Consider the following 22,620-nt stretch of genomic DNA (forward strand, 5'->3'; position numbering starts at 1 on the left):
CGCTCGCGCTCTCTCTCTCTCTCTCAGAATAAAGAAACTTAAAAAAAAAAATCTTTTGGGACACCTGGGTGGCTCAGTCAGTTAAGACTCTGACTTCGGATCAGGTCATGATCTCACGGCTTGTGGGCTTGAACCCCATGTCGGGCTCTGTGCTAACAGCTCAGAGCCTGGAGCCTGCTTCAGATTGTCTGTCTGTCTGTCTCTCTCTCTGCCCCTACCCCACTCATGCTCTGTCTCTCTCTCTCTCAAAAAATTTTTAATAAAAGAATCTTTTGGCTATATTAATGACAAAAATCCTCAGTGTTTTCACAAGCATAACAAATAAGGCTTTCTTTTTTTATCTCATGCTTACAAAATAATACAGTAAGATAAAAATCTACTGAAGTGGAGACACTGGACATAGGAACTGTCTAATATTTCGAGAAAGACGGGCCAAGCCAGTGGCTGTGGACTCCTCTAAGGGCCTCTGAGTTTGACACCATCTCTGGATTGCATGACCTTGCCTTTCAAACCTACAAGTACAAAGAGAAAGCACTATGTCAATTTAAACTGTGATCCTGTTTCCCATGAACTTTCTGCCATTCTTTTACCTCAACAATCTCCCTACTGACCTCCACGCTACCCTATCTCCTGTCACAATCTGCCCCTGTTGCAATTCCTCACTTTCCACACCTCCCCCTAATTACCAGCTTACCCATTCAGCACACCTGCTGTCACCAGCAGGCCCTGGGTTTGTCACACTCAGTGATTCCCCCCAGGCCCAGCAGGAAGCAGGGAAGGAGGGATAGAACTGCAGCCATGTTACAAAGTTTGGGATAGAGCCAAATTCACGCATTCAGTTTTTCGCCGGCCTAGGGTAAGCATTGCCTTAGCTTCAAGGCCATCTTCATTGCGCTAGTTCTCTGTGTCCAGTTCTCAACTGTAAATGTTTCTGCCTTTCCTTCCCATCCCCCAACACTGATCTGATCCCAGTTCATTCCCAGTTTCCTTTTGGCTAATCTGATGTCTGATTCCTTACCTTTATCTTCTCCAAATGCATTTCTGATTGTTTGGTTTCACTCTCTACCAGTTCCCTCATAAAGGTGTGTGTTTATGCCTGCCCATCACAATGGAGTGATAACAACTTAATAATAATAATAGTAAGAGCAACAAATTATTATCTTGTGCTTCCTTTGTTGCATGCATTCAGCTTTTTTTGAATTATCTCACTTCTTTTTTCATAATCCTGTGAGATAGGTACTAACATTATTCCTACTTTATAGAAGAGGGGGAGAAACTTAGAGTAAGGTATTTGCAAGTGCTTCCAATTCTATCTAGTCTTTACAGTCTGGCCCTGCTTCTTTTTTTTCTTGCTTTTCCTCCTCTGAAACACATGCATACACTCTCTCTCACTTCCCTATATCTCTTCTCTTCTGTATAAATCTAGCATATTTCATCCAATTCTCTATTGACGACCTATATCCTTTCTCTGTGTTCTTTTTCTTAAAACAGTGGTAGAACCATCCCCTGTTTTTAATTATTTAACATTTTCCCTGCGTGTCTTTTCTCTTACAACTGCAATATAAACCTCTCAAGGTCCAGGTCAAATGTCACACTTCTTATATGCCTGGCCACATAGCACAGACCCACTCAGGAAGAAAATACTCAAAAGTAACAACAGCAACAGCAAATATATAAATATATATTTGGTTGAAAATATTTCAACAAAGCCCATAATGAATGCCCCATACATATTAGTCATTGTGATAGATGCTAAAGATATAAAAATGACAACGTCTCTACTTTCCATGAGCTTACAAAGTAGGAGTGGAGAGAGGCTTGCAAATAAACAATAAGCATACTAGAGAACCACTGTAATAAAGTTATAAATAAGGAACATGGGAGAGCAGAAGCAACTTTCAAATAGGGGATGGGGATTGACAGAGAAGATTTTATAGGAAAGGAAGTGACTTTTAAGGGGCGTTTGTAAAGATTAGGAGACCACACTGGCAGGATACTGGATAAAAGGATATTCCCAACAAAAAGACCAGTGTGAACACAAAGATGTGAAAGGCCAACTGGGCATGAGAAATGCTGAGAAGTTCAGAGAAGGCTGGAAGACAGAGCTGGTGTGGAGGAAGGAGGGATAGAACTGCATGTTACAAAGTTTGGGGTAGAGCCAAATTCACGCCTTCAGTGACTATCGTCTTATAGACTGGACACCAGCATTATGAAATATTAAGTTGCAATGATTCATGTTCCCATGAATAGTCAATATGATTTTTCATCATCATCTTCAATACCACCGTGATTACTTAAGCCACCAGCTTACAAGCGTGCATCTAATACCGTACTATATATTTGGGGGCAAGTGTGTGTCTGTACCACAGGAAGTAAGCAGTAAAGTGATCAGGAGCTCATATCCAGTTCACCACTTTTTTTTTTTTTTTTTAAGTAGGCTCCATGCCCAGAGTGGAGCCCAATGCGGGGCTTGAACTCACAATCCCAAGATCAAGACCTGAGCTGAGATCAAGAGTCAGACTCTCTACTGACTGAGCCACCCAGGCACCCCTCATTTTACCACTTTTTAAAACTATTTTTCCCCACACCCATTAGAATCTATGATACATAATGGCATAAAGAAATGCAAATAATGGCTAAAAAGAATAAAAGGTTTAAAGACCACGTTTATTTGTTCTTCACCATATCCCAGAAAGGACTCCAACTGAAGGAATATCTGTGGATTTCAATTACTATATGTTCTCAAACTCCCATTTCCACATATAATGGAGCTGTAAATGTCTCTAATACTACACCTTCCAAAATCACTAGGTGCTGTAAACCTGCCAGCTCTACGAAGATGTTTCTTCAAAGTGGCATTATATTTCTGAGCAACTCGGAAATCACCATGGAACCATTTTTTTTTAATTAACTTGGCTAAATCCATAAATGCCATATTCTTTACAGGAATTTAAGAGTGACAGAAAAACCATTAAAATCTCCTGATCACTAAGTTCTTTATCTCCTACATACAAGTAGGTGTATTGATTTTAAAAAGTCAACAGATTGAGCAACACTTCATTAAAGAACAAAACCTACAAAAACCATTAACTATTATTTTCCTCTAAACTCTAGAACCAGGCCCTGAAGCTTCCACATTCCTGGAGACTAAGTCCAGATCTCATGTCAGGTAATATGAAGTGCCCCAGAAATGTATATTCTCTCAACAGCTTCCCCTCATAATTAACGCAAACTTCTGCTACTCCCACTGTTTAACTCTTTTTGTAGGAATCACTTAAACCTCTTTTTCCCCAGCTGCTAACTTGAGAATTTTACACTTGATTGGCCTCAGCTAATATTTGTTAATGGCCGTGGTGGAGCTGATAACAAAGGTGGTGAGAAGGAAATTCAAACACTCTGACAACTGCAAGATAGTCATGGCCTCCTCCACTGCCTAACACACAACCAAAAATCGTCTTCTAAAAATCCTCTCTGACACCATTTTATTTTTTTTCTCAGATGAACAAATTTTTCAATAGAAAAGCCACTTCAATTGTGGACAGCAAATTGAATCAAAGGAGCAAACGCAAATGTGTCCAGTGTTCTAAAGTTTAATATGATACCTCCAAAATAAATACGCAAAGAGAAGAATGCTATATTTACACCTTCCTTTCTTTCTGGGGCAGTCAACTCAGAAACCTATCTCTCCCCAGGTAAAAGAGTTAATTTGTTGCCTCCTTCCAGGACTTAATGTTCTCCTTCCCTCATTCATAAACCTATGAAGGTCCAGGGCTGGGGAAGGGAGGGAACATGAGGCAAAGCAGAACTCAGTTTCCCTCAAAATGCCTAAAGCATCATTTTCCAAAGCTGAGAGCATCATTACCACCTAGGGCAAATTGCCTGGCTGCCAATGCAACCCCAAATGACCATAAATAAAGCCTTAATTATATTAATTGGAGCAATTGCTTCCTGCTGAGCATCTCATTATTTGAGGGCCCTGTCTCAGCCTTGGAGCCAGTCCCCTCCCTCCTTGGCTCGCCCCAACACAGACATCTCACTTCCGCACTGCTTATAACACTGCTCCTAATTATGCTTCGGTATGTCCTTGGCCCATTTCTTCTCACTATCTCACAACAGATGTCATCTGCGGCTATTACCTAGCTTTGACAGAGCATGGGTAGTAATGTCCATGCAGTAACTCGAGAACATGACCTATGATTCCAGGCTGATCTACCACTTGATTGCTCATGGAATTTACCCAGCTCCTGACATGTAAAGTGATATTTTAACAGCTGTTTAAGTAACAGATGTTCTAATAACCACCGAACACCTAAACATTGTGTAACTGTTAAGACACTCTCAATATTGCCAATATGCCTCCAGTCACAGGCAGCGTTTGGCTCTCACTGTAGAAAGAAAACATGTAACGACGTGACCAGAGGTAGTATAAGAAGCCGTGGTATCCCCATGGCAGCTGGGGCATTTTAACAACACCATGCTGTGGCTACTCCTATGGTTCGCGCGGCGTCCTGAGCTTAAGTTAACGGACACTGGTTCCTGGAGTTGCTAATTAAAAGTCAGGTACAGGAAGGGGCGTTGCATCCCTGATTGCAGTGATTTCCCAAATTAGCTGCATGTAAGTGCCAGGCTGGTTCCCAGTTCTTCAACAGATCCCCCCATCTCACCCTAGAGACTCTGAGTCAACATATCTGATAAACATGTACACTTCTCTTAAACTCTGCACGACGCTCTGATGTACAATCGGGTTGGAAAACACCCACAGAGCACCGTCTGCACCCCTGCTGAAGCTGTGGTTTCAATGGCCCCGTTGCTGGTAAAACTGGCTGGCAATGGTTTAGAAATCATAATTACTGATGGAAGGAAGTCATTTCTCTGAGTATATTCAGTTAGAAAAAGTGTGTAAATCACTGCTAACATCCGGCATTCTCAAATGAGAACTCCTGATTTTTACCCCTGAAACCTACTTCTCCCCCAGTCTTCCAACCAGCCTTCCTCATATCTACAAATGTTATCAAACCCACCCATCTGTAAAAGAAAGGAAGGAAGGAAGGAAGGAAGGAAGGAAGGAAGGAAGGAAGGAAGGAAAGAAGGAAGGAAGGAAGGAAATCAGCAAACTTAGGAATCGTCCTTAATAGTCATGTCCACAAGAAGCCTTCTCTGACTCATCTCTTACTTTTGGCTCTAAGAAGCAAAAAGCTCAACTCAACTCACATAAACTGATAAAGTGTGCAGGCAGGTGCTAATCAGGTTGTTCATACCAGAGTTCAGATGCAGTTTTCCAGGCGTCTCCAGACTGCCCTCCTCAGTTTCTTTATCACTCTGGTAGTGAAATAACTGTAACAGTTTCAGGCTTTAAATCTACACACAACAACCAAGGAGAAAGCTTTCTTAGGAGTCCCAGGCAACTTTCTCTCCTCTTGCACTGTCACAAACTGACACGTTCCCTGGGACCACTAGATCTCCAGGTTCAAACTTATCAACTGGCTTGAGACTGGATTCTTGGACAAATCAGAAGCATTTCCCACCTTGGGGCTGGGACCAGCTTTCCTGTGGCATACGGGCTGACTGGCAGAGGGAGAGATAACTGAAGAAAATACAAGATTTTATTAAGTAAAGAGAGCTGGAGAATCTATTACACAACCCAATCTAAAGTTTTCTCCTCTTATTCTCTCATATGACCACATTCTTTTTCTTCATAGCCCTTATTACAATTCCAGGCAATATTTACAGAGTACTTATTATATGGCACTGTTCTAAATGCTTTATTTGAATGGATTCACTTAATCTTCACAACAATGCTATCAGGCCCATATTACACATGAGGAGTTCAAGGTACAGAGGGGTACAAGAACTTGCCCTGGACCGTGGAGCCCACCCGTGGTACAGCTTTGGGTCCCAGAAGTGAGATTCTAGAACCCAGGCACTCAGAAATGACGTCGTGCAGTTCTTTTTGCCTCACTCCTCCACAAAACTGTGAGATACATGAAGCAGGGAATGAATCTGTTTTACAAACTACTCCATATCGGTGTCCAGTACAATACCAGGTGCACAGGGAACATTCGATTCATCTAATAACTGAACAAATGAATAAATAGGCAGTTGAAGGAATGAGTGAGTGAATGAATGAATGACTGAGGTAATGAACAAAGGAACAACTAGAAAAACCATGACCCAGACTAACAGCTTGTTCATATTGTATGATTAATTACAGAAGAGTGGGGTCCAGACCTTCAATTTCCTGTGTCAAGTGTGGCTTCTCTAGCTGAATGCCTCTTATCTCTCTTCCACCTGGTCACACCTGCACAGCCAATAATAAATGGTCTTTTCTCCTTGGCAATGAAAACTCAAGCAGGAACCACTCGCTTCTTTTGAGACAGATTACACATGAACATGTTCAAAACAGAGAATCATATAACAATGGGATTTTCCTGCATTTACCTTACCTGCAGTAGACAAACATTTTGTTCACTGAGGATATGAATCAAAACCTGAAAACATGCACAAAGCCCTTTACAGTACATCATCAGGTACTGAGGAAATGTAACAAATATTTTTCACATCAACAATTTTTAGTAAACTCATCAGTTTGATAACTCATCACTTGATAAATGGAGATCTAAAGATATGTAAAGCGTTGCTGTGATTCTCTTTCATGATGGCAGCATGACATTTGAAAACAAATCATTTGGAAAATATAAGCAGCTAAGAAAAAATTACAGGGCATATGTATGTCAGTTCCCACTGTCCGGAAGTAATTCTGCTCTCAGAAAAGAAATCATAGGAAAATCAGAGTAAACAAGGTTTCCAGAGAAACTATTAATTGGTACAATCAGATGCATACAAAAGCTGTTACACTGACTGGTTCCTAGGTAAATGGGGTAATGTATTGTGACTCAAATCCAGCACTAACAAATATCAGTTCCCATACTCAACATGTACAGTTCAGCTTCCCCCTCTACAGAAGTGACTTGCCAGTTCATCCTCCATTCCAGAAGAAAAGAAAACCACCTTCCTAAGTGGGCAGACATGTTTACCTTTTGCCTTAATAAGCAGCTATGACTACTGTTTCAGATAATGTGCACTTAGCAACATCCACATCTTCAATGGACATACTGATGGAAAGCAGGTTTTCAAAGATTTTTTTTAATAAAAGACAACGATAAAACAGAGATGCTCATTTAAAAAACACAGGCTGGCTCATCACTGGAGCAAAATGAAATCTCTTACCCCATGCAAGGGACCAAAAGTTTAAGAAAAATCTGGAGATAAATAAAGCTCAAAGAAAGGCAGATTATGGGGCGCCTGGGTGGCGCAGTCGGTTAAGCGTCCGACTTCGGCCAGGTCACGATCTCGCGGTCCGGGAGTTCGAGCCCCGCGTCAGGCTCTGGGCTGATGGCTCAGAGCCTGGAGCCTGTTTCCGATTCTGTGTGTCCCTCTCTCTCTGCCCCTCCCCCCTTCATGCTCTGTCTCTCTCTGTCCCAAAAATAAATAAACGTTGAAAAAAAAAAAAACAAAAAAACAAAAGAAAGGCAGATTATGCCTAAAGATAATGAAAGAGTGAGAAGAAAATACCCGCTTTGAGGAAGAGGCAGAGGGAGATACTTATAAAGGCAAATAACTGGCACTTTTAATTCTTCCTGGAAAAATAAAGCCATCTTTCCTTTTGTTGTTTTCTTTAATTTTTTTAATGTTAATTTATTTTTGAGAGAGAGAGAGAAAGAGAGAGAGAGAGAGAGAGAGAGAACAAGCGGGGGAAGGGGCAGAGAGAAAGAAGGAGGCACAGAATCTGAAGCAGGCTCCAGGCTCCAAGCTTTCAGCACAGAGCCTGATGCGGGGCTCGACCTCACAGACTGCGAAATCATGACCTGAGCCAAAGTTGGAGGCTTAACCGACTGAACCACCCAGGCACCCCTCCTTGTGTTGTTTAAACTAGAAGGCCAACCCATGGGAACACTGCAGAACATGAATACTATCTTACTGGTGGCTTGTTTCATGCCCCAGTGGCCACTGAAAACTATAATCAACCTATCAGTTGCTCTTATTATAAACATGACATAAAATGAATACAAGGTAAGTAATTACTCTGTCACAAGGGCATGCTGTTTAAGCAAAGAAATCCAGAATACAATCCTACATCTTATTATCGGTCAATAATTTCACTATGGACATTGGCCATGGTTTTTTCATTCTCATCCCTGGCTTCACCCTGGTGGATCCCCTCTCCAGTTCCTCATTTCCCTTTCTGACTTAAAAAAAAAAAATTTTTTTTTGAACACCTTTTAGGCCTTCCCGGTCCTTTCTAGGAGAAGGCTTAAAAATCAGGGCCTTCAGAATTGGTTAATTTTAGATTTGGAAGTAAAAACTTACAGAAGCCATCCAAAGTATTGTATAACCAAATAGCTTTCCAAATGAGATCATACTTCCACTGAGAAGCCTAAATAACTGAACTGAACCAAAACTGAAGAATAATCCGATTATTGCAAGGATGTATTCACAATACCACTCATGCTAATCATCTTCCAGCTTCCCAAAAGTTTGACTCATGTCATTCAAAGAAAAGGTCATGGAGACACCTGTTCTCATGACGGAAGCTTTAGTAAACTTCCCCTGTTTTGATACGGGGGGAAAAAAGTCCATCTGAAATTAGTCGCCAATTTTTTTTCAAAAACTACACAACTTACTTATTTTTTTTTAAATGCCTTCTTTATAATTCCATTTAATATTATAAGCAGTATGAAGTCTCTAAAATTATAAACAATCATAACAAAAAATAAAACTGTGCAAACAATACAATCAATACTTGTTAAAGTTAACAACTAAAGGCAACATATATGGGAACACACGCACATCCTTGCAAACAGACTTTAGACTCTCCGTGGCAGATCTGAATTCCTTGAGGGCAGGTACTGATTTCCTAATTTCAATCTGTTGAAATGAGTCTCTATTATAGAACTAGGTCCCGGGCACGCAACCATGAGCAGACAAGAGCTATCTCCCTATGAAGCTTACATTCTAGAGATGGAGACATACCTCCAGAAAGTGTTTTTTAAAATTAATTTAGGGGCGCCCGGCCAGCTCAGTCGGTAGAGCATGTGACTCTTGATCTCAGGGTCGTGAGTTCAAGCCCCACATTGGGTGTGGAGCCTATTTAAAAAAACCTGTGATGTGTTAGTGCCAAAAGGAAAACAAATAAAGGGCTGAGACAGAAGTGATAAACTGGGATGCCTATCTACTTTAGATAGAGAGAGGGTCATTAGAGGCCAATCTGACTTAGTGACATTCGTGATTTAGGCAAAGAACTGAGACCCGAGAAAAAGCTAATCTAGCAAGAATAGGGACCACACATGCAAAGGCTTTTAAAGTGAGCCAGGAGTGAAGCTTGTTTAAGGACAGCTAAAGTGTGGAACAGGAGCTGGAGAGCAGCAGTCTGAGCTGGAAAGACTAACTGAACCTAAGGAGGAATTTGCATATTATTCTGAGTGCAAAGGGAACCTGATCAGGTTTGCATTTTACATGCACCATTCCTGCGGCTCCATGGAAGAAGCCTCTAACCAGAGAAAAAGAGCAGAGCAGGGAGAACAGATGAGAGGAGAAAAGTCCCAGCAAGAGATCACGGGGGTCACACCTGTGTGGTGGCAGTAGTGATGGAGAGAGGTGACATACTAAAACTAAGTTTTAGAGGCAGAATCAACATGATGTCCTTCCAGTACTGTAACTGGGGAGTGAAAAAGAAGGACTCAAATGTGATTCCCTGGTTTACCAGCATCAGCATCTACATATTCAAGTGTGGATGTCAAGTAAGCACTTAGATACTGAAAAAAGCTGGAGCTCAGAGCAAGAGCTGGGCTATATCGATAAATGTGGGGGCCATCCATAAAAATTTATGAAGTAGGTTTTAGAAAATGCATGAAGTTTGGAATCCTAGACCTGCTACTTGCTAGCTTGTGTCCTTAGGAAGATTACAGACTTAGTTTTCTCACCTATAAAGTGGGGATTTAAAAAAAAAAAACTAGTTTAGAAGGATTGCCTAGAGCAGATGTCAGCAAACTTCATTTGCAAAGGGCTAAGTAATAAAGATTTTAAGTTTGGTGGCCATAAAGTCTCTGTCCAAAATACTCAATACTGCCACGCAGCACAAAAGCAGCCACACACCATATGTAAACAGATGAGTGGAGATGTGTTAAAATAAAACTGTATTTACAAAACTAAGGCCAAAGTTTACCAACCCTTGGTCTAGAACAGTAGTTGTCAAAGGTAATCCTGTACCAGCAGTATCAACATCACCTGGGAACTTGTCAGAAACACAAATTCTGGACCTCACCCAAGGCTCACAACTCAGAACTCTGGGGGTGGGGATCCAGCAATCTGTCATTTTCACAAACCTTCCAGGTTATACATGCTAAGGTTTGAGACCCCATGGTCAAGAAATAGATAAATATATATTGGTTAGCACTATTATTATTATTGATAATATATATCAATTATTATTATTAACCTGGCTCCTAGAAGCTTAGAGTATAATTCCTGACACAGAACCAAATGCTGGATAATTGTGGTAGATCAAGCAAAAGAGAGACAACAAACTGTTAAGGTGTAAGGTAGGCTTGGGACACCTGGGTGGCTCAGTTGGTTAAGCATCCACATTCAGCTCACATCACGATCTCGTGGTTCATGGGATCAAGCCCCACATTGGGCTCTGTGCTGACAGTCCAGAGACTGGAGCCTACTTCAGATTCTGTGTCTCTTTCTTTCTCTGCCTCTCTCCTGTTCTCTCTCTCTCTCTCTCTCTCTCTCTCTCTCTGTCTCTCAAAAATAAATAAACATTTTTTAAAAATTTTTTTGAAAGATATAAGTTTGGCTTAGGTAAGAATACTTGGGAAATCAAAGACTTTTTATATATTCTTTATTCCAAAGAACTCCTACATTTTCTCATATATTAATTAGGGCACATATAATTTAGTCTTGCTCACAATCCACTTATCAAAATAAGTAATACAATTGCAAATATATATCTCCAACCTAACTTCCAATAGGAAAAAAAGGGTTTAATGCTAATTAACTCCAAGATCCTTAGTGGCATATTACTAGCTATTAGTTTTTATTGCTATAACTAACACGCTGTACTTACATGAACATAGAATAGAAAATTTATCAAATGCCATTTATTATTTTAACAGAATAATCTGACCTTTGAAAAAGGTTTAGGATCAATGGGGAAGTTAAATATAAAGGGCTGTGTCAAAAAATAGAATACGGGGCGCCTGGGTGGCTCAGTCGGTTGAGCATCTGACTCTTGATTTCAGCTCAGGTCATGATTTAGCCTCAGGTCATGATCCCAGAGTTGTGGGATCCAGCCCAGTGTCAGGCTCCATGCTGAGTGTGGAGCCCGCTTAAGACTCTCACTCTCCCTGCCCCTCTCTACGGTTCAAGCACTCTCCCTCTCTCTGAAAGAAAGAAAGAAAGAAATTAAGAAAGAAATTAAGGAAGAAAGAAAGAAAGAAAGAAAGAAAGAAAGAAAGAAAGAAAGAAAAGAAAAGAAATAGAATATGACACCATCCATTTTCATATCGCTTTTAATATTTCCATTATAACCAGAGATATGCTTATATTGAGGCATACTGAACATGCCTCAAATTAGATAAAAGAATTATGGATGAGGGGTGCCCATCTCGCTCAGTCAGTAGAGCATGCAACTTTTGATCTTAGGGTCATGAGTTTGAGCTTCATGTCGGTTAAAGATTACTTAAAAAAAATAATAAATAAACTTAAAAAAAATATAAGTATTGGTGAACATAGAAGGGCCATGCCCACTACCACCACTAGGCTATGTTCATGTCAACAGGCTTTTCAAACTCCCAAGTGAAAACTAAAATAAAATTAGTACATAATGGTTAACTGCCTTGGAAGAAGCCAACAGGGAAGGGCAAGGACCAGACACCAGATCATCTCTCAGAAGAGGGAAAACTAAATTCCACAATTGAAAAACAATTCAATCAAGCAGCCAGTGCACAATATTTAAAGAGTTGGGCAACAGGCACTGGCTGGTGTTCAGAGTGAGCAGCAGGATTGGGGAGGTCCAGCACAGAGTAACATGGTACCCCAACAGGCACAGAGCATGCTACTATAGACCTGAGAGGAAGAAATATTTAGAAACCAAGTAAGAAGGCCATCAGTTTAATTTTAGGTATACTCAGGAAAATCTCTCGGGGTGCCCAGCTACTGAGAATTAAATGGCTGAAACCAGGGCAAGAGGTTAATTGAAAAAGCTGGGAGCCATTTAGGGCCTGAAAACAAATTAGCTTATTGGTTTATAAAAGGTCTCGGTCATAAATGTAGTTTTCCAAATTATATAACCTATTACTGAAAATGTTTATGAAGATACAACTGTGAGAGGCAAAAGAATGCCCCATTTGCTCAACCAGAAGTACAGTTTGACTTAAAAGCTAAAATTGATAATAAACTACTCAAAAGTTACATAAAATTAATAGTACAAAGTTCCATGGTTCTAACTTTGAGAACTTTAGAAATGCATGTAAAAATTCACAACAGTTTCAAAGTGGAAACTATTGAACTAGTTAACTAAAATAAAAGAACCGAAGCAGCAAATTTAGGCTTCTATATTTAGCCGGGAAAATCCCATTACTTGGCGATCCTCTTTCCAACCCAACCCCTTACAAGAAATTAAACTTGGAAGAGATCAGTAACTTAAAAAATAGTAACCCCCATATCCTTTTGGCAGGGCTGCCAAAACCTGTGTTAGATTATCTGAAATTAAACCTACCAAAATTTTAATCCCATATTTTTTCCCTTTCTATCTTGTGATTATGGATTATCAGGAATACATTAAATAACATCCAAAAGCTTAAACCTAGAGTTTTCTCTGAACTTAAGGGTTGTTCAGTATCCTTTCAAAGGTAAACGAAGAGGCTAACATTATTATTTTACTGTTACTTTATTTAAATATGTTCACAAAATCTAAATATAAACTTCATGTGCTTATAGCTCTAGTTCTTAAACAGCTCTAGAATCAAAATCAATTTTCAAAATCCCCATAAACACACGTATAAAGCCAGTAACATTTATATTAACATGTGAGGTGAAAGATACACTAATCAGCTTGATTACGGTAACCCATTTCATTTGATATAAAAACATCACATTGTCCCTTTAAATATACACAATTATTATTTGTTAATTATACCTCAATAAAGCTGAAGAACAAAATAAAATAAAACTACTGTATTTTTAAAAAGTGACAGTGTAAAAGTTTATAATACTAACAACTAAAAACTCATTTTTCAACAACTGAATTCTACAGTAAAAGGAAACAGGCTTTAGAATCTGCCTGGACTGTTACAAACCTTGTGTCCTTGGGGTAACAATGTAACCTTTCTGTACCTCAGTTTTCTCATCTGTAAAACAGGAGGAATACTGGTACCTACTTGGCACAGTTACTGTAAAGATAAAATGTGAGGGGTGCCTGGGTGGCTCAGTCCATTAAGCACCTGACTCTTCATTTCAGCTCAGGTCATGATCTCACAGTTCGTGGGTTCCAGACCTGCATTAGGCTCCACGCTGACCGTGTAGAGGCTGCTTGGGATTCTCTCTCCCTCTTTCTCTGCCCCTCCCCTGCTAAAGCTCTTCCACACGTGTTTTCTCTCTCTCTCTCGCTCTCGTTCTCGCTCTCGCTCTCACTCTCTCTCTCTGTTGAAACAAATTAACTTAAAAAAATAAAAAATATGAAATATGATAACCTGGGAAAAGCACTAAGGTAGCTACCATCACCGAGCAAGAGCTCAATAAACATTAGCTTTTAAGGAAATGCATTGAAAAGCTACTCAGATAGACATGGAATGATATATGTAGTATCACATTATAACCTTAAAGTAACAAGCCAATGACATCCTTAGTTGATGCCCCCTAATGAGTTAATGCTATATAGACCATATTTCCAGCAAAATCTTTTTCTTGCTCAATAATTCTTAATATACTATTAAATTAAATTATAATCGATCTGTCCCTCATCTTACAAGGGGGCTACGTCTAAGTAAGTGCATGTTGACTTGGTTCAGACATGTCAACATGGCCCAAATGAGATGGGACTCTAAAACAATCACCCTGATGATTTTAACAAAGTCCCTGGGATTGAAAACCAAAACCGAGTAAACATTGTTTGCAATAATTATTCAGCGTAGCCATCATCTTATTCACCAAAACGTCAACTCTATTTCTTTTTGCCTGGTTGTCTTAACAGCCAATATATCAAACATGCTGAATGCTGTTACCTCTCTGGATGCAAACAAATAAAACTTTAGTTTTTGCAAAATCTTATCATAATTTAACATTGGGATGTACTCCTAAAAAACTGTCTATTCCAGGAGCACCTGGGTGGCTCAGTTGGTTAAGTGTCTGACTTCAGCTCAGGTCTTGATCTCATGATTCATGGATTGGAGCCCCGCATCAGGCTCTGTGCTGACAGCTCAGAGTCGCGAGCCTGCTTCGGATTCTGTGTCTCATTCTCTCTCTGCCCCTCCCCCACTTGTGCTCTGCCTCTCTCTCTCAAAAAATAAATAAATATAAAAAAACTTTTTTAATTGTTTATTCCATCTGCAGAACTTAAAACTTTGGCTTGAAAGGTAAAGTTTTCATTCAACATATGGATAGTCTGAGGATACCTGGCAGAATAATGTTTATCTTGGGCAGATATGCAAAGCTTTAAGCTAGACATTGAAGAGTTCCTTAAAAATCTTCTATAGTCAGATTTTATCCCTCCTCACACTCATCTTGAACTTTCAAGTCTGAGTACAACTGCAAAAATAACCAAGGAAACAGAAGTGGTCATATAACCCAACAAATGGATAAAATCTTTGAGGGCAGTGGATCCTTGAACTGTGGTCCCCAGGCCAGTAGACTGAGCATCATGTGGGAACTCGTTAGCATCAGAAAGTGAGTGCAGGGGTGCCTAGGTGGCTCAGTTGGTTAAGCATGTGACTTCACCTCAGGTCATGATCTCACAGTCCATGAGTTCGAGCCCTGCTCTGTGAGTTCGAGTTCGGGCTCCGTGCTGACAGCTCAGAGCCTGGAGCCTGCTTCAGATTCTGTGTCTCCCTCTCTGACCCTCCCCCGTTCATGCTCTGTTCTCTCTGCCTCAAAAATAAATAAACATTAAAAAAAATTTAAATTGGAAAAAAAAAGAAAGAAAGTGAATGTAGTGCTTTAACAAGCCTTCCAGGTAATTCTGATGCATACTCACGTTTGGGAACCAGAGCTCCGGCTTATGATAAACAAGTTCTGATACTGAACGGTCTCAATATTCATTATAACTAACACTCCCTCACAACTGGGAGGTTCTGGGCACACATTTTTACCTTTCGCCCAGATATCAAAGTCAAGACTCTACCATGGAGCCAGGGCAAATTAACCTCCAACTCAGATCAGGAGGAGGAGAAGGCACACACACACACACAAAAAACTATAGCAAACACGAAAGGAGAGAGAGCTACCTGTCTAGAATGGCACAGTCTACTCAGGAGGCAAGGAGAAAAATATGAAAACTTCCAGATTTCTATTCCTCCAGTTTCCTGACTAGTATATTCCCATCCCTCAACTATGAGTAAGAATTTCTGAGAAATGACCTTTTGAAAAATACCAACAAAAGTAAATTGAAAATCGGTTACCTGAATAAAGCTCAGAAAATGCTAAGTGTTTAAGAACAACAACAACAAAAGTATAAATTTAAAGGACTTAGAGCTGGAAAAAACTGGTGGCAAGTTCTTTCTTTTTTTTAATGTTTATTTATTCTTGAGAGAGAGAGACAGAGACAGAGCACAAGCGGGGAAGAGGCAGAGGGAAAGGGAGACACAGAATCTGAAGCAGGTTCCAGGCTCTGAGCTGTCAGCACAGAGCCTGACGTGGGGCTCAAACTCACAGACTGTGAGATCATGACCTGAGCTCAAGTCAGAGGCTTAACCGACTGAGCCACCCAGGCACCTTGCTGGCGAGTTCATTTTTAAGAATTTTAAGAACACAATTTATAAAATCTCTTTGAAATTACATTCTTTCAAGCTTCGATAAATATGTACATTAAAAAATCAACAAAAATTAAAGTAATAAGGTTTTTGTTTTTAAATGGTTGCTCAGTCTATACTTAGGGAATATAATTTTCATGCAGAGTCTCATGCTAATGATAATTCACCTCTTTAATCTCTGACAATATTTATATAAACACTAACAACTGTTGATTTTTTATACGGTAAAATAGATATAACATGATACAATTTCTGCTTTTTAATTGGAAAGTTAAGATAATGCTATATAGTCTCTTTCTGAAAGTAAAGATAAAAATTTGAAGAATATTAGGGACCTACCCTAGGTCTTAGAGAATCACATATTCTTAGTTCTTCAACCAGTTTTAAGTCTATAGCTCAATTTATTCCAATGGGAGTTTTAAACTAACATATAGTTAAGTACTTTTACCAGTTGAAATATCGAAATTTGGCCAAAATACGGCTGACATTCCTCCTGTGCAAGACCACACAGGCTTGAATAAATGGGAACCAATCTGCACAGGCATATATTTGATCTAGAACTGGTTCATTTGCTCCTGACCTCCTCCTCTCTCTGCACCTGGGAGAAACAGTTCACTAGGCCATTCTGGCTGAGTGCTCCTTCAGACCCCACATCCTTAAATTGACTCCGACCCACCAAGAAGGTGTGGAGACAGAGGGCACATCACTATGGCAACTCCCCACAACAGACCCAAGCTGCTGGCATAGGACTCCCATCTCAGAAGCCACATGTTGATCCATCCCCCAAAAGATATGTGAGCAGATACTCGGCAAAACCTTATCATTTTATATACAGAAACCACAATCTTCCATCTCAGTGGCTGGGCTTGAACACAAACCGCCATTTAGCTGTGGTCACCGTATATCCTGGTCTTCCCTACACGGTCCAGGTTTATACTTGTTATGTTTGTGTAATTATTAGTGGTACCTCCTTTCTCAATAAAAAACACTCTAGATTAAACAATGAATTTTATGGCCTCCTCCAGACAGGCCTATTTCAGGAAAGGGACAGGCATGAGAGACAAATGAGAGGCAAGTTTATTCATGGATGTTTGCAGGCCTACCGCTCTAGGCTACTTTCCATACTTTGTTTCAGTGACTGGACACTCTTTTAACAATGATCTTAAAGCCCAACTAAATAATTCTCCACTACAAATGCAGAACTCAGAGGGGTGCATGGGTGGCTCAGTCGGTTAAGCATCCGACTTCAGCTCAGGTCATGATCTCCCCATCTGTGAGTTCGAGCCCCACATTAGGCTCTGTGCTAACAGCTCAGAGCCTGGAGCCTGCTTCAGATTCTGTGTCTCCCTTGCTCTCTTCCCCTCCCCCACTCATTCTCTGTCTCTCTGTATCTCTCAAAAATGAATAAACATAAAAAAATTATTACAAATGTAGAACTCAGATGCAAAACAAACAGTAGGTCTCTTTCCTTCTGATCTCAAAGGTGTCCAGAACCATCCAAAGCCTACTCTATGTGAGGCATACCACTAGATGATAATAATGTGAGGAATCCATCCCTTTAACCAGTTCAGCTGTAGAATCATCACTTCCGAGAATTTTACCTCTAAATTCTTCCCCCCAAATGGCCCTAACTCTCCCTACTATGAGAGCCATACCAAATGGATTCAGATGCTCACACGGAAATGTGGCAAAAAGCGCACAGTGTCTGATGACTGCACTTGTCCATTCAACAAATGTTTATGAAAAAGATAGAAAGTGGCAGCCCTTAAATCTCTGAGGCCAAACCTCAGATGTGTTTTGTTTGGTCCAGACAGAAATCTTAAATGTTTAAAATAGTCGCTAATCCTTTAAAACATAAAGTCATATATAAAAATCCAGACTTCCACTCTTAGGAAATCAGAAGCTCTGACAACACCAGGCCTGTATCTTTTTAATAGAGTTTGCAACTGGTGCTGTGTAAGTAAGTCCTTAAGAAATGATGGCCACTGTCTAGGCCTCCACAGTCCTCACTCAACCATTCCCAGGCATTTGAGTTCGCAACCACTTACATACGGCTGGAGATAATCCTTAAGGGAACAACATCTGGCCTTTCAAATTAAGGATCCTCTGCCAGGATTCTCTATGTTCAGAGTAAACTGGAATCCATATCTTTAGATCAAAGACTTAACTGGGAAATGGCAATAAACAGGAAAAGTTGGTTTTTTTTCTTTTATCAAAAGGACATATGGTTTCCACTGCTCCTACAGGATCAAAAGGGAGAAATGAGCCTAAGCATGTTATTATTTGTAAAATAATAGCACATTCAGCCTCAAACACCTAAATACATAATTAAGGTAAATAAAAGGGCATGTTTTTAATTGATCCCCTAACAATGAATCTGGGAGGGACTCAAAAGCCACAGTGAAGAATTCAAATTGCCATGACCCAACCCCCCCAACATAAATAAATTTCTACTATCAGTGAAATTAGCAATGATGTATCATGTATCACATCTGAACAAAATGACTTCAACATAAAGTACCAAAAATCATAAAACATTCCTCAAAGTCCTGGAAAATGCAACTTCTTCCTCCTTACTGACAGAACCAAAAAAATCTTAATAAAAATGGTGAGAACTTTCAGACACAAAGAACTGCTGCACTCCCATTTTGACAGGGGTGGAAGCTAAAAATAATCTTGGAACACATAAGCACAAAGTGATGTTCACTTTAATCATGGTTGGGATGTTTAGATTATCTGTAAAAAGGTATCTCAACATACATCTAACAGTGTCATATATGTTAAAACTGCTCACTTCATAATGGGAGCTCTGGATGTGGATATTAATCTAGTTTATAAAATAACTGATTAAATCTAAGACAATAAACTTTCATTTTCTTCAATTCAGCTACAGGCCTTTGGTGAAAAATTACTGGTCTTTCAATTACAGTCACTAAAATAATGAACTAAGGGGAGTCCAACTCTGGATTTCGATTCAGGTCATGACCTCCGGGGTTTGTGAGATCCAGCCCTGCATGGAGCCCTGCATCAGGCTCCACAATGACAGTGTAGAGTTGGCTTGGGATTCTCTCTCCTCTCTCTGCCTCTCCCCTACCATGCTCCCGCCCACTTTCTCTCTCTCAAATAAATAAACGTGGAAAAAAATAACGAATTAAGGGCGGAAAAAGCCTTATTTATAGGATGTTTTTCTCCTTTGTTGTTAATTTCCCAGCTACCAAAGGAACTGCCACGTGTTGCAACTGAGACTATATTTAGATCTAGATAACATGACTTTTCTAAAGAATCTAAAGTACTTTGCAAACATCAAATAACTATTTTTAGAATAGCACTTTGGGGTTTATCATATAGTGAAAACGCTTTACACTTACTTTAAAACCAGTTTTCAAAGACATAATCACTATCATAAGGTTTTGTTTAGATTCGTGTCACCATTCAATAGAAAAGCGCGCCTGTTTTTAAGGAAGTAAAAAATGCACTGTTTGGTAACAGGCACCTCGATTTAGTAGACTTTGGGGAAATCTTAGAAAACAGATTTTGACCTCTTTTACGACACTGCTGTTTAAATCACCCAAGTTGATACTGATTCTGTCTCCAATAAGTGCATAAAAAAATTGCAAAAGGAAAAAGTTTTCTTTCCACTCAACGAATCTAAACGCAGATTCCTATTCTGCTCGCTGATAATCTGACAAGAGTCCGCTAACTTCTCCCTAAATCCCGCTCCGAAATAGCCTCCCAGCTCCCAGACCAGCAGGTGCTGTGGTAACTAGGACTCCATGGTCCAAGTGGGTTAAGGTGCAGAACTCGACCAAGACCGAGAGCGAGTGCAGGGCCTTTGGGAACCCGACACTCTTCCTTGTTTTACACACACACACACACACACACACACACACACACACACACACACACACACGGCCGGGTTTGCCATCTCCAGTCACACTCCAGACACCACTCTCCTCCTCAGACGCGCGCAGCTCGCTGCGTCCTCCTGTGGCGCGCACTCTCCACCATCCCAGGGACCACTCTCCGCCTCCTCCCCTCTCCCCTGCTCCTGCAAGGGTTTCATTCCCGCCGTCCAGCCGGCCCGCTTGGCCCGCACCCAAGCTCCCGACTCCTGGTCCTTGGGGCAGGAGGAGTGGACGCTGGAGCGTGCCACGTGGAAGGCGCGCGCCAGGAGCCCTGACCACAGGTCCTTCCCGAGGGGTCCCAAAGCCTCCAGCCCTGCTCCTCCCCCCGGGTGTGCCAGACCCGCCCCCGCGCCTCCAGACGCCGTCTTGCCTGGTTGGGGTCTGTAGCACGGAAAACGTGGCAGGCCATCTGCGACTCGGGGTCGTCTGGCTGCGCCTTGATCAGGTAGGCAAAGTAGGTGAGATCGTGGCTGTTGTGAATGAAGCGCGAGACGTGCTGTGCCTTGTGCTCGAAGATGAACACGGCCGGGTTGGGCTGCGCGGCCGCGGGGCCGACGCCCCCCGCGGCCCCGGCGCCGGGTGCGGGGACACAGCGCAGGAAGGGCGCGCTGAGCACCAGAAGCACCTCGCGGGCGGCCGGCGCCCCGCAGCCGCCCGCGTCGGGCTTCTGGCTGCGCCGCCGGATCTCGGCCATGAGCCAGGGCAGCATGGGCAGCGTGGTCCTGTGGTCCAGGCACGACCCCCCCACGTACCACAGACGGAACCGCTGGTCGCCCGGCTTCCCGGGGCCCGGCTGCGCAGGGGCGCCCGGCTCAGGCTCCAGGGGGTGCGGGAACGGCTCATCCTGAACGCAGCTGGGGGGCTCCATAACTCGCGCCTCTGGAAGGCACCGAGGCGGCCGGGTAGGCGCGCCGCGCCCCCAACTCTCGCGCCGAAGGCGCCGCCGAAACTGTGCCAACTGCCGCACCGGCGCCCGCGCCCGCTTTTGGCACGGCGAGACACCGAACTCCGCGCTTCAGCGGCCCTGCCCCATGCGGCACTTCCCCGGGCGAGGCTCGGAGACTCGGGCGGCGGGCACGGCGGGAGCGCCCCGCGGCCGGACTGGCAGGAGAGGGCGGGTTAAATCGTTATCCTCCTTCCTCGGGCTAGCGCCGAGGGGCCGAACTTCCCCCTTCCTCCGCCGAGGGCCCCGCGCCGCCGCCGGCCGCCGCCTGCTCCAGCGCTGCAGAGCCGCTGCGGCCGCCGCGCTCGCCTCGGGCAGGCGGAGGGAGGCTGGCTGGGCGGGGAATGGGCTCTGGGCGGGCGGGGTGACTTGGGGCGGAGCTGACTCCTACCAGGGTGACCGGCTGTCACCTGGAAGGTCGGGGCCGCCGGGCTTCGGCGCGATCAGCCGTGCCTCAGGAAGGGCGTGCGAGAACTGTTCACTGGAAAATAACCAGACCCAAACGTGGCCACGCTGGGCCGCTCCCCTAGCCGTCGCCGCGGCCCAGCTCGCTGCTCCTCCTCCCGGCTGCTCCCGTCCCTCCCTTGCTCCTTCCTTCCTTCCAGGCTGCTACTTTAACCGAGCTGCTACCCCGCCTCCCGTCCAGCGGGCGGAGAGAGCCTGGCCCCTAAAAGCTTTTCGGTGAAGTCACCTCTCCGCCTCTTCCTCCGGCCCCTGTGCCAGCCCGCCCTTCCAATCCGCCCCTGGGGCAGCGACCCCGCTGCAGGCCCGGCCACTGCCGGGATCGACTCGCCCTCTCCTTGGTCCCCGACGTCTCGGTCCTCCCGCGCGTCTCTGCTGCCCCCTGGAGAGGGGGCCCCCTCTCAAGAGGGCGTTGGGATTTCTGTTTTTTTGAACAGCATTTATTTGCGTGGCTTCAATTCCTTCTGAAGCCTGCGTAATAAGTTCTGAATCTTATTCCAAACAATATCCAAAAGAATCCTATTGTATTCATTCTACATACCCAGCTCAGAGGTGTAGAGATTTCTCACTCTTTTATGTGCAGTAATCTGTAGTTCCACGGAACTCGAAAGACATTTAAGGGATAATTTGATCATTCTAACTTTAAACCAGAAAGAAAAGTATTATTTTTTTCATTTGAGCAAATTAGATTCTCGTGCTTTTTACTCTTACTGAATTGTAATGAATTCGATAAGAGGTAAACAAAATAAAAGGGAAAGACTGAAAGTTCCCACCTCTCTCCAAAGTACTTACAGGAAGAATGAAAATCCAAACCCAAAGGTTTCTCAGTGTTTTCAGTTTAATGATATTCTCACTTTCTGTAAAGCCTTGGAACTATTTTTTCTCCTATTTATGTAAAATGGCTATGGTCAATTGTCACTTTTCCTGTGTTCAATTTCTGGGTACATCCTGGTGATTTTATTGGAAATAAACATCCGAATTCCAAGATGGAGACCTTATTAATTGTTTAGGTTTAGTCATTTGATTTAACCACTCTACCACTTTGTGCAAAATAGACCCATGTCCTCAAGAAGCAGTGAAAAGTTCTTGGAATGTAGATTGAAACCTTCTAGAACCTTACCAGTAACTCTCTTATTCAGATCCCATTTTCCTAGGCTACATATGTGGGATCCATAAAAGAGAGGGAAAAAAGAACAAAGATCTGGGGAGAGCATCGTTCCACCAAGTCAAACAGCTTGGGAGCTGGGATTGAGTTCGAAGTCCCAGCAGACCATTTCCTACT

General features: G+C 42.4%; 2 protein-coding genes across 6 annotated transcripts in view; one reads left to right on the forward strand and one right to left on the reverse strand.

Moving 5' to 3' along the window:
* TBC1D4 (TBC1 domain family member 4) overlaps positions 1-21,440 on the reverse strand; it is a 189,809-nt gene extending 168,369 nt beyond the window's left edge. For 2 of the 5 annotated variants that reach the window (XM_043580523.1, XM_043580504.1), the window contains exon 1: positions 20,304-21,438. In XM_043580523.1, coding sequence (XP_043436458.1) covers positions 20,304-20,801 — 498 coding nt within the window. In that variant the 5' untranslated portion in view covers positions 20,802-21,438. Of the gene's footprint in view, positions 1-20,303 lie in introns of all 5 variants that reach the window. The other 3 variants (XM_043580496.1, XM_043580515.1, XM_043580532.1) reach the window with 3 other exon arrangements.
* UCHL3 (ubiquitin C-terminal hydrolase L3) overlaps positions 20,282-22,620 on the forward strand; it is a 102,696-nt gene continuing 100,357 nt past the window's right edge. The window contains exon 1 of the mRNA XM_043580548.1: positions 20,282-20,378. The gene's annotated coding sequence lies outside the window, so the exon portion shown is untranslated. The remainder of the gene's footprint in view (positions 20,379-22,620) is intronic.

This window comes from Prionailurus bengalensis, chromosome A1, assembly GCF_016509475.1.
Source record: "Prionailurus bengalensis isolate Pbe53 chromosome A1, Fcat_Pben_1.1_paternal_pri, whole genome shotgun sequence".
In the NCBI taxonomy this organism is placed as follows: Eukaryota; Metazoa; Chordata; class Mammalia; order Carnivora; family Felidae; genus Prionailurus; species Prionailurus bengalensis.